The following is a 16641-nucleotide window of genomic DNA, read 5'->3' on the forward strand; positions in this document are numbered from 1 at the left end:
GTGACTCTAATTTTAACATGGTAACCTTATTTTTAACATTATAACCTTTATTAAAACTTGTTTGACCTTTAATATTATTTTAAACCTAAAATACGATATTATGTTGAATATATTGGCCTTAATTTTAATATAGTGACCTTCATTATTCATACTGACCAGTATATAAATCATTTGAAAATAATTAACCTTTTATGGCCTTTAATATCAAAATGACTTTTATTTTAACATAATATTTTTATTTTAATATAGTTGACCTTTTTCTATATGTTACAATGTCTCTAATGTTAATGGTTGACAATAAATTAGTGTAAATCAGGTCCATTTAATTGTTTATACCTATATCAACATAATAACTTTTCCTAAATGACTAAGGGCCTGTTCTCATACGATTATTTTCAGTTCAGTTCAGTTCAGCTCTTAATTTCCTTCTTTTATAAAATATTCATTTCAGTTCAGTTCAGTTCAGCTCATTTTAGCTAATGAGAACAGGCCCTAAATATACAATAATCTCCTCATGTCAAATTTGAGAAAAAAATTAACAATAAACGATGATTAGTACTTCCTCTGCCCACAATTATGTGCAACAAAGGAATACCCCATCCGTTTTTAAATACCTGCTATATTTCTCCATGCGCGGAGTTTTAGGAGAAATTGGAGAAAATAATAAAATATGGAGGTAGTGGGGTAGGGGGAAGAATAAATTTTTTTTTAAAAAAAGTAGTTGAGAGAATTGAAGGAGAACGAATATGAAATTGATAAAATGTGATTTATGATGGGTCCACTAGGTGAGAGAAATGAATTAAATCTTGTAAAAACTTTCCAAATAAGGAAATTGAGCAAGTATTTAAAAACAGCCGAAAAAAAAAATGCAGCAAGTATTAAAAAAACGGATGGAGTATCTTATATCTCACAAATAATACCTCTTTGTTGCACATAATTGTTGGCGGAGGAAGTACAGAAAAGTATTGGCGTATAGGCCTTATATATTTAGCATGTAAATCGGATGTCATTTTTGTAAATAATGGGAACCTGATGGTGGAAATTATGATGGCAAAAAGTACCACTACATGCATAATATTACACAAAAAGTACTATTCACAAAACTTATACTTTAATGGTACATTATACATGCATAGTAGTACACAAAAATGTACCACTATACGATTAATAGAGAGAAAATGTATCACCGAATCCCTGATTACCCTCCTATATGCATGCCAAATACATAAGTCCAATGCGCCTAGATGCATTCGAGGAAATACTTCGTATATTCCGAATGTGCTATAGTTTTAACAAATTCAACTAGTTTTTGGGCCCGACCGATGTCCCAAATTATTGCATGAAACTAACTGATCATTAATATACATTGTAATTTATGTTTAATTTTCTTGTAATTAAATTTGTTATTCATATTATCATTTGCTACATATTAATATTTTGTATTCAAAAGATTACATAAAAATCACATAGCTTGGTGGTAAGACATTTAGTTCTACAATTAGAAGTTACGAGTTCGAATCTTGTGGAGAAATTTTTTTATTATTATTATGAGTGCATGACATGTAATGAAAATCAATGGAAGGGAGAGCCACGTGGCGTATTGAGTAGTTGAATGAATGATGTGTCGTAGTGAGGGGAGCTTAAATGACAAGTGTACATTGTTAGAAATGCCTTTTAATATATTACGGAGTAGTATATAATTTTAAGGAAAAAGATATACCGATTTATTATACCGATTTACTCGTGAATTGTTGATAAATTCCAACTTAACACTAAAAAAGAAAGTATATTCTATGCTTATATGTAATCCTTAGGCTGATATAGCATTACCTAATTTAAAAACTAAGTCACCGCCCTCTATTTTAACAAACAAAAACAGAACTCCAAAAAATTTTACCGTTACTAAAAAAAAGTAACCATTACAAATTCAAACTCCCCTATCACTATCATTCTCCACTTTCAAAATTCAAACTCCTTAAACAACACCTTCTTAATGACAACAAAACCCAAGACAAACTCAAAGATTTTCCCCAAATAAATCAGACAATTTTCACTTTTGTGGGCTCCTCTTTTCTAATCCTATAACCAATCCAATTTTCCTCACTTCTTTTGTTCTTTCCCAAATTCCCCCAATTTTCCTTCATGAACAACTATTAATCTTTCCCCCCAAAAAAAAAAAAAACCAACAAGAAACAAAATGGCTGGATTGAAGAAAACGTCAATTTTACGGCAATCTTCATATAATTCACTCTACACAAATCCTCTCATTGATCGAAAAACCAATGAAAATGTAGCAGAAGTTGCTGTCATTCCTCTTGGAAATCACCTCTCTCTCAAAAACAGCAGCAAAAACATAATGAATTGTAAGGAAAATGATATTCCCATATCAAAATCAAAGAAAGTTTCGAACTTTACTGATGATAAGGAGAATTTAGTGCCAAAAATGACTGAATTCTGTACCAAGAAACAATACCCAGATGGGAAATCATTGCAGAATTGTAAAGAACGAGCTTTGAAGCCTTCTTCTCTTCAATTGTGTATACAAATGAATGAACCCGACTCGAGTTTCGGGTTTGGGTTTGGTTTTAAGGTTTGGGATGCTGCTGAGGAGACTGAGAGCGCAAAATCGGTGAATATGTGGGATTACTCTGACTCTGAGGCTGCTCCTGCTTCTTCTTGGTCTACATTGCCTAATAGGTTGGTTTTATTTGTGTATAATTTTGACAATTAAAAAGTTAATGTGTAGCTAAATAACGATATGATTTAAAGATGTTTTGATCATAGATTAATATAATTGTGTAAATTTGAAGCTGATTATTTATAGCCCAAATTTTATGCAGGGCTTTATTGTGTAGACCACTGCCAATGGATGTTGGAAGGTGCACTTGTATTATCATCAAGGAAGCTGCACCTCAAGGATTTCGTGGCGGTTCGTTGTACTCTTTGTATACCAATGTAGGTTCCTCGTTTGCTTTAACTTTTCTGCTCATTATGATTATTGAATTAGCAACATATACTGAGATCCTTGATAAGATGATAACAGTTCATTTTTGCATTCTTGAGGATTTGTTTGTTGACACATGATGCTCCACATAAGTATATGTATTCTTGACGCTTCAATTCTGAACAAATATTAGGAAATTTATATACTTGTATAGCTCATGGATACGTACCTGTTTAATTTCCTTGAGCGTTTTAGTATTCTTATGTCAGAAGTTCAGTGACTCAATTATATCTTTGTACTTGTTCTACTCCTATTTAATTTGTTATGCTTAATTAATTTCCAATAATTTTTTGTACCTTTCAGACCGTTAGACTGATCTTTCTGTTGTACAAGTATTTATATTAGTTCAAGTTATGACTTATAAAACAAAATAAAATATTAGTGCAATTTATGAAGTTTAGCTGGCTGTTGTGTTGTGTATTACTGCAGTGGATTAAGTTTTCTCTAAACATAGCTAAAGGTCATTAAATGGTCTTTTTTTGTATGACAACAAAGGACTGTTATAAATTTAGTTGGTTTTCTACAGTACAAGTAGAGTGATTGAATGATACTGGCTATAATTTGGACACGATTAGTAATTTTCTCAGCTTTTTTTTCAGGAGGGTCAAGGCAGACAAAACCGAAAACTAGCTGTTGCTTACCACAAACGACGTAGTGGACGGTCTGTATTCATCATAGCCCAAAACACAAAGGGTGTATTGTCTACCTCAGATGACAGTTTCGTTGGTCTAGTAACAGCAAACCTCATGGGTTCAAGATACTATGTCTGGAATAAGGTACAAGTACAACAATAGTGATAGCATGGTACTCCGTATGAAGAACCTTTATTTTTAGTCCATGAAAATTATGAAAAATATAGTACCACTGATTTGTACTCTTGCTAAACTCGTGATTGAACTGCAAATGTGAATTTCTGTTTCCCAGGGCAGGTCCCCTAGGACAAGGGTTGATAGATCAAGATTACTTGAGGCTATTGTAGAGTAAGCCTCCCTATGATCCTCCTCTTAGTGCTTTGAGCAATAGTTTATAATATAAGCACCCAAAGCATCTTGAATTCAATTTGAGTTATGTGCAGGTTTACTCCCACCATTGCTACCTGGACTGGGAGGCACAGAAGTCTTAGAGCATGGATTTCGAAGCAGCAGCCTCTGTCCACGCAGTCAAAGAATACAACTAATAATCAGGTCAATCTTGATTGATGAAGATGCGATATTTTGGTTAATGCATCAAAGTTATTCCAACGACCTTGTGACTGAATCAGTGAAATTTTGACATCTACAGGTACAAAATGTGAAGGGTCTTCCTTCACAATGGGAGGGGAAGATGGACCAAGACCAAGTTCATTGCCTATCATCAAGAGCGCCTCATTATAACAAGGTCAGAATGCCTTTTCCTATAATTTTAAGTATCACATTTTTTCTCCATCTCGGTATAGTAATTTACAATAAATTCTGACTGGTTTGCATCTTTAGATTTCAAAAAAATATGAGTTGGATTTCAGAGAGAAAGTCAGAGCTGGCCTTAGAATTCAGAGCTCAGTTAAGAACATCCAGCTTACTATGGAGGTAAGGGTATGGGTTTATGCGCAATTTTTTTTTTGTACAAGACGAGTTTTAAAATGGGTTTTGCTATACTTATCTATGTATCCTTAAGGTTCAAACATATTCTCTAATCTGGAATGTAAGTTTTAGAGTGAATGACAAAATCACGCGTAATTTAGTGACAACATATGCTTAGTCATTCAATTTATAGCTTCTTATACATGTCACTTAAGGATATGCTAACACTTGTAAAAAAATGACTAATTTGTAGGGGAGTGGAGGACAAACTATCCTGCAGCTTGGAAGATTGGGCAAGTCAAAGTTTGTGCTAGATTATAGGTAATGGATTCAATGATCTTCTTAAAGTTTGTTGATTCTAAGAAACCTAGCCTTTTTATTAGGAGTTGTTAACGGAAGCCGAAATTCTCAATGTAACAGGCATCCACTTACCGGATACCAAGCATTCTGCATCTGTTTGGCTTCGATCGATCCAAAACTTTGCTGTGCAGTATGAAAGGCTTTTCATCTATTGTTTCCTAGATTTTTGGGGTTGCCTGCAAATATTTAATTTTGAGAGTGGGAGATGATATGTGTATTATTCAAGAATCAGAAGTGTGGGAGATGATATGCTTTACTGGGAAAAATATGCTGCTGCTGCTACTGTAACAGAACATTCACATATCGTGAAATCGACTACTTAAGAAGTTAGTGTATGATAGTTATGCTGCTTCACCAGGAAATATATGCTGCTGTTGTAACAGAATGTTCACATATCGTGAAATCTATTAAAGAAGTTAGTGTATCATTTGTTCCAAATCCCTTGCAGAAGATTGTTTTTTCTGTTAACCATGTTCGTCTAATGCTACATCTCTTTGCCTTTCATCAACTCTATCCTATTGAACATTCGATTGTCAACAAAAGGATTACTAGCTATTTTACTACGTACTGGTACTTATAACATCACATTTTTAATTCTTCAACCCAAAACCTTATCCTTTTAGCCATCGTGTCCGCGTCCTTGATATGGTCCCTTGTCATGTTCCTATGGTTCGACTGCCACCAAAATTAACTAACTGAACAGAATTAGGAGACACAACACACAAGACTCTCCACATAACTTGTAGACTTTTTAAAAAGAGGGGTTCCGAAATATGATATGTGAAGGTGGATCGTTATCTGTGTCAAGCAGCACAAGTACATACATTTCTTGTTGAATGCAAAGATTACCACTTATATGTAAACCCTAAAAATTGGATGCAATTTATGACAATATTTTTCCCACAAGTCAATTCAATACAACTTTTCCCAAGAATCCCTATTATTATTCTCTTTTAGTGTCCACAACTCAAACGTAGCACATAGCGGCATACAAGGTAATGCAATGCTTCATCTAGGAAAATAGAGTCAACTTCATCAAAATCATTTGTCCATTCATCATCCCTTAATGAGTATAGATACTTACACGTTCCATGAGATCTCTTGTACATCGTACAAGACTAAGAAGATTTTATAGTCATCATCACAAGTGTGAACACAACCAACCCAACTAGAGTCTATATGAACATAGAACGAACCCGTTAAACAGGCAATGAGATTTCCAATTCCTCGGTGGTGCAAGGATTCCAAAGAGACATTGAATCCTCACAACGTCGAGAAAATACAAGTTTATCTTCATGATTAAAAAAAAAATAAAATAAGAAAAGTGTTTATCTAGTGACAATTATGTAAATAAGTCAACAACTTTTATTAAATACGAGTCTCACTATTGTTGATTAAGGCCATGTTCACTTCACCTTAAAAACAATAATATTCAGTAAAAATAATTTCAGTTCACCAAAAATAATTTCAGCTCAGTAAAAATAATTTCAGTTTAATAAAAATCAGTAAATTTGAAAAGGAAATATTATAGAAAATTTATAAAAATAATTTTAGTCCGGCAAAAATAATTTCCGTTCAGTAAAAATAAGGTGAAATGAATGAGCCTTATTTACAGAATTGCCACAAATAAACGATTTTTCTTTATCAAGAAGACACAATCACAAAATGGGCTCCCTCCAAGACGTCTCATTTCATTTTGTGCCCGAAGGCGGTATTTTTTTTTTAATTTTAAGAAAAAGTCAAATAAAAACAAAAAATTCCGTTGCCGGGACTTGAACCCGGGTCTCTCGGGTGAGAGCCGAGTATCCTGACCAACTAGACTACAACGGATTCGTTATTACTATAATCCTAACTAATAAATATATTCTTTTAAAAATACTTTCCCTCCTTTTTTTGTTTTTTCTGGTTTCAAATTTTTTTTTTTAGTTTTTTCTGCACTTCATCTTCCTCACATACACCCTGAAAGTCTCATAACTTAGAATGTTTGGCGAAAATGTGGTGCAATGGACATCAAAAATCCAATCTTACTCGCAAAAAGGTTTGTTTAACAGAGCACTTTCTTTGTTCCTTAGTATGCGAAGGGCTGGGGTTAAACCAAACGAAGTTACCTTCTCAACCACCTTAACTGTTTGCGCTCAATCAATCCACAAATCATTCGGTTTAAGCTTGCATAGTTTAATTCTCAAGAAAGGGTATCAGAATCAGCTTTTTGTTTGTGGTGGGTTGATCACTATGTACAGCAGTTTTCGTCGGATAGTCGATGCCCGCCAAGTGTTTGATGAAATGCCTGACCGAGATGAAGTGGTGTGTAATTTGATGATTTCTAAGTATTCGCAAAATAGGTTTTGTAATGAAGCTTGTGGGTTGTTTTGTGGGATGGTTAATAGGGGTGTTTATTGGAGGGGTTTTGTGAGTGATTTTAGTCTTGCCAGTGTTCTTAATGCTTGTGCTCATTTAGGTTGCTGTGGGTTTGGTGAGTCTGTTCATTGTTATGTGATTAAGCTTGGTTTTGATTCGAATGTTTTTGTTGGTAGTTCTCTTGTTGGTATGTATTCAAGTTATGAAGAGTTGGGTAGTGCGCGTGCTGTATTTGATCGATTGGGAACTATGGATGTTGTAGTGTGGAATACTATGATTACTGGGTATGCTCAAAATGGTTATGAAGAAGAAGCGATTGAGTTATTTCTTGAGATGGAAATTCGGGGGCTTACTCCGAATTATACTACATTTTCGGCTGTTGTAGATGCTGCATCTGTGATGCCTGATGAGACACTTGGTAGGAAACTTCATGCTAAATCATTGAAATTTGGTATATTATCTGATGTTTACTTGGGTACTGCAATTGTTGATATGTACTCCAAGTTTCTGATCATGACTGATGCTAAAAAAGCTTTCTCTGAGATGGAGAAAAAGAATGTAATATCATATAATGCGCTTATTACTGGCTATGGTTTGATTGGTGATCATGAAAATGCTGTTAAAAGTTATACACTGCTGAGACTTCAGGGAATGAAACCTGATGCGTGCACCTTTATTGGTCTTCTTACATCTTGTTCTACATCTTGTGCCTTTGTTGTGGGGGAACGAGTGCACTCAGATTCAATAAAGCTTGGCTTGGACCGAGATGTTTTAGTTAGGAATTCAATTGTAAACTTTTATTCGAAGTGTGGGCTTATTAATTCTGCAATAAAAGCATTTGAATCTGCACAGGGGAGTGAAATAGTTTCTTGGACAGCCATTATCTCAGGACTTGTCCAAAACAATGAACACACCAAAGCTCTTGAGGTGTTCTGTGAAATGCACAGGCTGTCGGAAAAGGCAGATGAATTTTCTTCCTCTAGTGCCATCAAGGCAGTAGCTAATCTGGCAGCTGTTGCACAAGGAAGGCACCTCCATGGGTATGTGCAGAAAGTGGGCCTGAGCCACCATATATTTGTTGGAAGTGCACTAATTGACATGTACTCCAAATGTGGAATGGTGGAGGATGCTCATAAACTGTTCTCCGAGATGCCTGAGAAAAATGCCGTCTCCTGGAACTCAATGATAGCAGGTTTTGCTCAAAATGGTTACTCTGATAAAGCATTACACCTGTTCCATGAAATGGTGAGTTGTGGGGTCTTGCCTACTTCAGGAACTTTTGTTGGAGTTCTCCTTGCTTGTTTTCATGCAGGATTAGTTCAAGAAGGCAGACGCTATCTCAACCTAATGGAAAGCCACTATGGTGTTTCACCTTCTGTAGAACACTACTCCTGTATGGTGAATCTCCTAGGTCATACTGGTTATGTTAAGGAGGCAGAAGAGTTTCTTCTTAGTTCACCCTTCAAAGGGGACTATGAAATGTGGAAGTCTCTCCTCACTTCTTGTGAAGCGCTCAGAGATTTTGATGTTGCTGCTCGAGTTGCAGAGTATTGTTTGCACTTGAATCCCAATGACTCCTCAACTTATACCATTCTCTCCAACATATATGCCACTAAGCAGTTGTGGTCAGAAGTTGAAAGAACAAGAGATTCGATGAAGGTGGCAGATGTTGTGAAGGTACCTGGGTGTAGTTGGATTTAAGTGACTGGTGTTGTGGGTTATTGTGATTGGGGGACTAAATTTATTTTCCTTTGTCTCCTGGAGTCCCACTGAGCTTTCCAAGACGTTTAAGGATTGAGGCTATCAACTTCCTTTGCTTCTGCAGCTCTACAGGGATTGTGGTTCAAATGACTTACTTCATTTTCAGGGTGCAGCAGACGACTGTGAGTCTAATGACCCATTCGCTACATCTGGATATACAATAAATTTCTGAAGCCATGTAGTCTGAGAGGTAAAGTTGAATCTTTGGTTTTTGAAAGTGGATGTTACATTTGCTTTTAACCTGAGATAACAAACAAAACTAAACTATACTATAATTTTGAATGAACCCCAATTTCATAGCTGGCTCTTCCTTTTAGAGTTTCAGACAATTAGCTTTTAAATCATATATACAGAAAAAAAAAGACTTACATTTGCTCCATCACTCTAAATCCGGAATAGGACATATTTGTTGCAGAAAGTTGAAAAATAGAACATGTCTCCTAGTATGTAATTCATGACACATCTATGGGAGGAAGACTGTGAAATTCAACAACACTTGGTGAACATAGACAGGATACTCACTGCAAAACTGGTGCGTTCCTTCAGGTATTGTAGTTGTGCTATTGTTTGTGAAAGATGCATGAGAAGACTTCCACAAAAACACATGACCATCTGTTAATTGTCTGGATTTGTACTACTGTTTGTGGGAGATGTACTTCATACTAAAACAAGAATCATCCAATATTAGACTTTTTTTTTTGACAAAAGCCAATATTACACTTGACTTGCTTATCAAGGGCTTCTATCTGGACATCTGAATCCATTTGATCATTTCTGGACTATGGAGCATGATGCCAGATTGCCAGGCAACCAGCACTCAGTTATAATGATTGTTAATTTTCTCCAGTCTTCTCCCGCTCATTTGGGATCAGCTTTTCCTGACCTTTCCCTCAGCTTGCATAACATCCTTTGAGTTATAATTTCTTGAATATCAGCACAACTATCAATTCTCCACCTGATGTTTCTACAACTATGGATGGTCTAAGCTACATACTGGCAGATAGGTTTGCTTGAATTTTGCTAGATTGTATAGATAGTGACTTGATTGGGAAAAAAATGAATTTTGGAGTAAATAACAATTGTTAGATGCTAAATTATCTGTTTTCTTTTTAAATTGTAAAGATGAGTTGCTTAGGATAGTATTATTGGGCAACTTACCAAGTAAAATGGGTTAATATGAGTTTCTTGTCTACATTTTCAATTGATTTCTTAATGGTTAATGCCAATTTGTTTCGTAAATAGATTATGGTCTGAATCATAATGCATTGCAATGTAATATGCCCAAGGAGACTACAATTTGCAAGACATAATTTTTTTTCCTGAACCCATTCTATAATTTCTGGATAAATGTAAACATTCCTATACATGTTGCTTTTAGTATACTATATTCCATTGCTGAGAATAGTCTTTTACAGGCAACTGAAGAATGTATATACTATAACCTAACCTTCATGTCTATTGAAGTCTCAGCTACAGATAGTTGTGTCCTCAATTTAGCCTTTTCATTGAAACTATTCTGTAATACATGTTTACATGTAGCTTGTGAAGGCTACGAGGATGGGCCTAGCACCGTACTGTCATCTCTGCAGGTTACTGGTTATGCAAGTTCATCTGTAGCTGGCTGTTTGGCATTTGGCTAATGCAAGAGTGATAACCAACAGTCAAATTCCTTTGTTCTCCCAGCAATGAGGTAAATTGAGAAGTTACATACTCCTATATATGGCAGCAGCAACATGATGGAGAGGAGAGAGAAAGGATAGGAGTGAGTCTCAGGCCAGAAAACTTCATCATAGGTGTTGTTATTGGTTTCATTTTCGGGTTTCTTCTTGATTTAGCTAAACCCTCGAATAACCCACCTAAATCTTAACACCAACCAAGAACTGTTTAACTTCAGCCAACCCAGATGAAGAATTTAAGATGGTACTTTCCAGAATACTTTTAATTTCTTGCTAAAATGAAATTGTAAATTGTGATTGTTATGCTACATCCTATTGTGAAGTTGTAGAGGTATTTCAGTATTCGGGTTAGGTTCGGGTTCGGTTATCGTGTCATGTCGATTTTTGCCAGCTCTTATAACGAACGTTGTAGGATGAAATGTTGGTTTGTGTTATCATATAGTATGCCTTTTTGGATCCTTTATTTTGTTTACAAGTTATGAAATTTTTCTATTTTGCCATTTTGGGGGTTATAAAATTGGGATTGAAGAGAATTTGGCCAAGTTTAGCAGAAAGGTTAGTGCTTGATGTGTACAGTGTACTGTGTACTTGAATAGGGGTTTAAAGGTTGTGTGATAAAATTCATGAATTATTCAACAGATTTTCCTGAATAGTTTAACATGGGAGGTGAATTTGGGAAGTGTGTCATGGACTTTATTTTCCATAGTTAAATATCTGATACGAGTATTTTCTATAGAATATAGAGTGTGAAAATTCTTGGTTGCATTTTAATTTCAGTGTCAGTATCCATTGTAGACATTTTTTGATATGTGATTCTTCATGGTATTGTTTGGACTTATTTTCTGCTTTGGTGGATTTGATAAAGATTCTTGTAGAAGGATAATCACTAGGCTTAATTATACATCTTCCATATCCTGGCATTTTACATTTAATATGTTTTATAGACCATGAAACAGCTAGCATGGGTGCTATATCATGTTTGTTTTGTTATATGTGTATGTTAAGTTTATTTGGAGGATGTTGATTACAGGTTTTGGTGGTTAGACAAGATCTTAAAATAGGACTTGGAAGATTGCATCCCAATGTGCTCGTAAGATTGTATCTTTTTAATTGTAATAGGAACTCAAAGCACTTTCTTCCTTTATTTTCCTTTGCTGTCTCCTGATAAGTTTCTGTTATTTCTGAATTCTGATACTGCCACAAGCATGTATGCGATGCTGATCCAAAGGTAATATCCTCTATCTCAAATTCTCAGCTGACGAACATCCTTGTTCAGCAGAAAGTTTGATAGATTGTGTTGTTTAACTTTCTAAGGCCCTATTCTTTTGAGTTGTTTTGCTCTGCTCTGTCCTGCTCTGCTGAAATCTGATCTGATCTGCTCTGCTTTGCCCTGCCAGAAGCTCAAAAGAAGAAGGCCTAATTTACTTTCACTTCCTTTTGGCTGTATTTCCCTATCCAGTTATTATCTCCTATATAAAATCTATTGCACATGTTTTCGGAATGTTACCTTTTCTTTTAAACCTAATCCACTATGGACCGAACAGAATCAAGAGTATCTTAACCTACAATAGCTTTTTACATCTTATAAGAGTAACTTGACATATATTAGCTTCTATTAAATTTGTGAGCTGCATTCGTTTAACCTCTCAGAGCAAAATGTGTGTCACTATTTACATTTTTTTTTTTTTTTTTGAAGGGGTGTCACTATTTACATAATATGAATTATTTTGGTGTATTTTGTACTTCGGACTGCTTGTTGCAAGGAGTATTTGATGGTGAACTTTCCTAGTTCTCTATTGATCTGGAAGATGTAGGCAATGGTTTGATGCTATTAGTGTGGTTCTTTATGCTTTGATGGTATTAGTCTCAAAAGTGGGCACTAACTTTAGCTATTATATTCAGCGTTTCCTGTTGAGGCAGTGGGAGCAATGTGGGCAGGCTAAAATAGTAGTGACATGCAAAAATCAAAAAGAAATGTAAGTATGTGCTGTATTTCTTTGCCAGGCTTTCATTGTCTATGCACTTGCAGCGTTTACAAATTTTGTATCTCGATTTAGGAATAAGTTGCAGCAAGAGGCTGAGGCCTTCCAACTTTTCTTGTTGCAGATGCTGGGCGCACACATGTATTCCTCTTTTGTAAAAATTATAGGTAAATATCATGGTAAGGTAAATATAATAAAGCATAACTTATAATAATCAGTATTCCTCTTTTGTAAGAATTATAGGTAAAAATCGTAGTAATCAGATCAATACAGGTTATGCTTTATTATTTGAATATAGGTTATGCTTTATACATTTTTTTCAATAACTGTATCACATGAGATCAAAATAAGTTATGGTTTTTTGGCAAAAAATATAGGTAGTAAGATCAATTTTTTGTCTGGTATATATATTCTATTAATATAAATAAATTTAAGCTCTAACATGAAAATTTTGGAATATCGACAACATCATGCAATTGAAGTATTGAAATTATAAAGCATAACTTATATTGATCTTATTATCTGTATTCCAATAGTAAAGCGTGCTTTTGATTTTGACATGTTATATATTTACATTCATCCCTATTATAGGCGTCAAAGATGCAAACAGGTGATAAGCAAACGTTCATCCAGCGAGTTTTTAAAATTTGTGAACGAAGACTTAACTTCCATCACTTCAAGTTATGATGAAGTTTAGCTGGCTTGTTGTGTTGTGTATTAGTATTACTGCAGTGGATTAAGCTTCTCTAAACATAGCTAAAGGTCATTAAAATGGTCTTTTTGTATGACAACAAATGACAATGTTAAATTTGGTTGGTTAATTAGTACAGTACAAGTTGACAGATTGAGTGATACTGGCTATACTTTGGATAGCATAAGCTATTTGCACAATTATTCGATTAGTAATTTTCTCAGTTTTTAATTTTCAGGAGGGTCAAGGCCGACAAAACCGAAAACTGGCTGTTGCTTACCACAAAAACGTAGTGGACGTTCTGTATTCATCATAGCCCAAAATACCAAGGGCGTATTGTCTACCTCAGACGACAGCTTTGTTGGTCTAGTAACAGCAAACCTCATAGGTTCAAGATACACTGTCTGGAATAACGTACAACTTTATTGATAGCATGATATAAAGGACCTTCAATTCTAATCAATAAAATAATGGAAAATAGTAATAATAATTCATTTCTTTCTAAATTCGCGATATAAAATGTGAATTCCTGTATAACACAAGTTGAAAAATCAAGATTGCTTGAGGCTATTGTTGAGTAAAGCACCTATGATCCTTCTCTTAATGCCTGGAGCAATAATAGGTCATATTATAGGCACAAAAACTAATCTCTAATTAAATTTGATTTCGGTGCAGGTTTACTCCCACCATTGCTACCTGGACTGGGAGGCACAGAAGTCTTAGAGCATAGATTTCAAAGCAGCAGCCTTAGTCCACGCAGTCAAAGAATACAACTAAAATTCAGGTCAATCTTGAATCTTGATTGATGAAGACGCGGTATTTTGGTTATGCATCAAATTTATTCCAACGACCTTGTGACTGAATCACTGAAATTGTGATTTCTACTGGTACAAAATGTGAAGGGTCAGTCTTCCTTTACAGTGGGAGGGGAAGATGGACCAGGACCAAGTTCATGCCTTTCATCAAGAGTGCCACATTATTCTATCACTTTTTTTTTTCTATCTTTGTATAGTATTTAGACTATTTACTAAAAACTTCTGACTGATTGCGCCTTCAGATTTCAAAGAAATACGAGTTGATTTCAGAGAAAAAGTTAAGAGCAGGGCTTAGAATTCAGAGCTCGATTAAGGACATCCAGCTATGGAGGTAAATTCTAAATTTATGTTGTGTATATCTGCAATTTTTCTTTGTTAAAGGCTAGTTCTAGAATGGGTTTTGATGCATCTACTTATCCCTAAGAAGCTATGTGTAACCTTCAAACATATTTTCTAATCTGAAATGTTAGTTTCAGAGTTTATGACAAAATTATGCGTTATTTAGTGAAAACAAATGCTTAGTATTTCTAATGATAGCTTCTTATTAGTACTGTCAAAACGGTTTGACGGTTCGGGTTCGGTTCGGTTTGAAATCGGTTCGGTATTAAATCGGATCAGTTTGAAATCGGTTTCAGTGTCTCGCGGGTCGATTTCAGTTCGGTTTAAATAGTTATCGGTTCGATTCGGTTTCAGTTTATTCTTGAGCGGTTTTAATTCAATTCGGGTTGTAAACAGTCCGGGTAGTAAACGGTTCGGTGTAGACGGGTTGCGGTTTGTTAACGGTTCGATGTAAACGGTTTTTATCCCAATTTAAACAGTTTCGGGTTGGAAACAGTTTCGGGTTAGAAACAGTTCGGTTCTTTTTCAGTTCAGTTTATAACTAGTTCGGTTCTTTTTCGGTTCAGTTCATAACTAGTTCGGTTGTTTTTCGGTTCAGTTTATAACTAGTTTGGTTCTTCTACGGTTTAACATTATTGGGATCGGTTCCATTTTGAGTTTACTAAATTATGGTTCGGGTCGGAAAATATTTTATACTATGATAATATTTTGACAGGAAGATATTTTTATACTATGATAAATTTTCAATTAATATTAATTTGGCAGGAAGAATTTTTATACTATGATAAATTTTCAAATTCTTAATGGTTCTTTGTATTATCAATAGGAATATTATTTTGCTCAATTCATATAATTACATTAAAAAAAAGTTGGGAAAAATAATAATGCTCGATCGGTAGTAAACATGTGTGCATAATTAAATTTCATTTAAAACACCTTTTAACTTGATTTGAATATTCTCTTTATAGTAAGCAGTTTGTAGCCGATTCGTTTATAAGCGGCCTGGTTCATAAACGATTCGGTTTGCAAGCGGTTCGGTTTATATACGGTTCGGTGCAAACGGGTCGCGGGTTGTTAACGGTTCGGTATAAACGGTTTTTATCCCGGTTCAAACGGTTTCGGGTTGAAAGCGGTTTCGGGTTAGAAACAGTTCGGTTCTTTTTCGGTTCGGTTTAAAACTGGTTCGGTTCATTAACGGGTTCGGTTCTTATACGGTGTAACGTTATTCGGATCGATTCGGTTTCGGCTTCATTCACATATGGTTCGGGTCGGTTTTCGGTTTAAAAAAAAACGGTTTTTAATCGGTTCGGTTCTCATTTGGGTCTGTTTGTTTCGGGCAGTTAAACGGTTTTGGTTTGAAATTTGACAGCACTACTTCTTATACATATCACTTAAGGCTATGCTAACACATTGCTTTTAAAAATTATGACTTGTTTTGTAGGGAAATGGAGGACAAACTATCCTGCAGCTTGGAAAATTTGGCAAGTCTAAGTCTGTACTTGATTATAGGTAATGGATTCATTGATCTTTCTAAAGTCTGCTGATTCTGAGATATCTAGCCTTTTTATAATATTAGGAGATGTTAACTGAAGCCGAAATTTTCAATGCAACAGGCATCTACTAAAGGAACTTAGCATTCTGCATCTGTTTGGCTTCCATCGATCCAAAACTTTGCTGTACAGTATGAAAGACCTCTTCATCTGTTGTTTCCTACATTTGGGGGGTTGCCTGCAATATGTAACTTTGAGAGGTTATCAGTGGGAGATGACGTGTATTATACTATTATTCAAGAATCAGTAATATGGGAGATGATATGCTTTACTGGGAAAAATATATACGCAGCTGCTGTAACAGAACATTCACATATCGTGAAGTCGACCTACTTAAGAAGTTAGGGTATGATAGATATGCTGGTTTACCAGGAAATATGCTGCTTTTGTAACAGAATATTACCGTGAAATATACTAAAGAAGTTGGTGTATTATCTGTTCAAATCCCTTGCAGAAGCTTGTTTTTGCTGTTAACCATGTTCATCTAAAGCTAAATTCATTTGCCTTTCATCAACTCTATCATATTGCCTTTAGTCTGTGTATTAT

The 16641-nt window shown here is 35.1% G+C and overlaps 2 protein-coding genes, 1 non-coding gene and 1 pseudogene across 3 annotated transcripts; 3 read left to right on the forward strand and 1 right to left on the reverse strand.

Moving 5' to 3' along the window:
- The first annotated feature begins 2099 nt into the window (after positions 1-2099).
- LOC145579039 (tubby-like protein 8) lies at positions 2100-5356 on the forward strand. The gene is made up of 9 exons (XM_081636319.1): positions 2100-2697; positions 2841-2955; positions 3604-3780; positions 3929-3984; positions 4080-4188; positions 4286-4381; positions 4477-4569; positions 4817-4884; positions 4984-5356. The coding sequence occupies exons 1-9, from the start codon at positions 2198-2200 to the stop codon at positions 5057-5059; spliced, it is 1290 nt and encodes a 429-aa protein (XP_081492445.1). The 5' UTR covers positions 2100-2197; the 3' UTR covers positions 5060-5356.
- A 1324-nt stretch (positions 5357-6680) lies between these two features.
- TRNAE-CUC (transfer RNA glutamic acid (anticodon CUC)) lies at positions 6681-6753 on the reverse strand. Its single transcript has one exon. It is a non-coding gene; the product is annotated as a tRNA-Glu (tRNA).
- A 23-nt stretch (positions 6754-6776) lies between these two features.
- On the forward strand, positions 6777-10130 carry LOC145579038 (pentatricopeptide repeat-containing protein At4g33170-like). The gene is made up of 2 exons (XM_081636317.1): positions 6777-9232; positions 9458-10130. The coding sequence occupies exon 1, from the start codon at positions 6904-6906 to the stop codon at positions 8980-8982; it is 2079 nt and encodes a 692-aa protein (XP_081492443.1). The 5' UTR covers positions 6777-6903; the 3' UTR covers positions 8983-9232; positions 9458-10130.
- Positions 9497-14543, forward strand: LOC145577862 (uncharacterized; annotated as a pseudogene).
- Positions 14544-16641: the final 2098 nt, after the last annotated feature.

Source organism: Chenopodium album, chromosome 14, assembly GCF_948465745.1.
Source record: "Chenopodium album chromosome 14, dcCheAlbu1.1, whole genome shotgun sequence".
NCBI lineage: Eukaryota > Viridiplantae > Streptophyta > Magnoliopsida > Caryophyllales > Amaranthaceae > Chenopodium > Chenopodium album.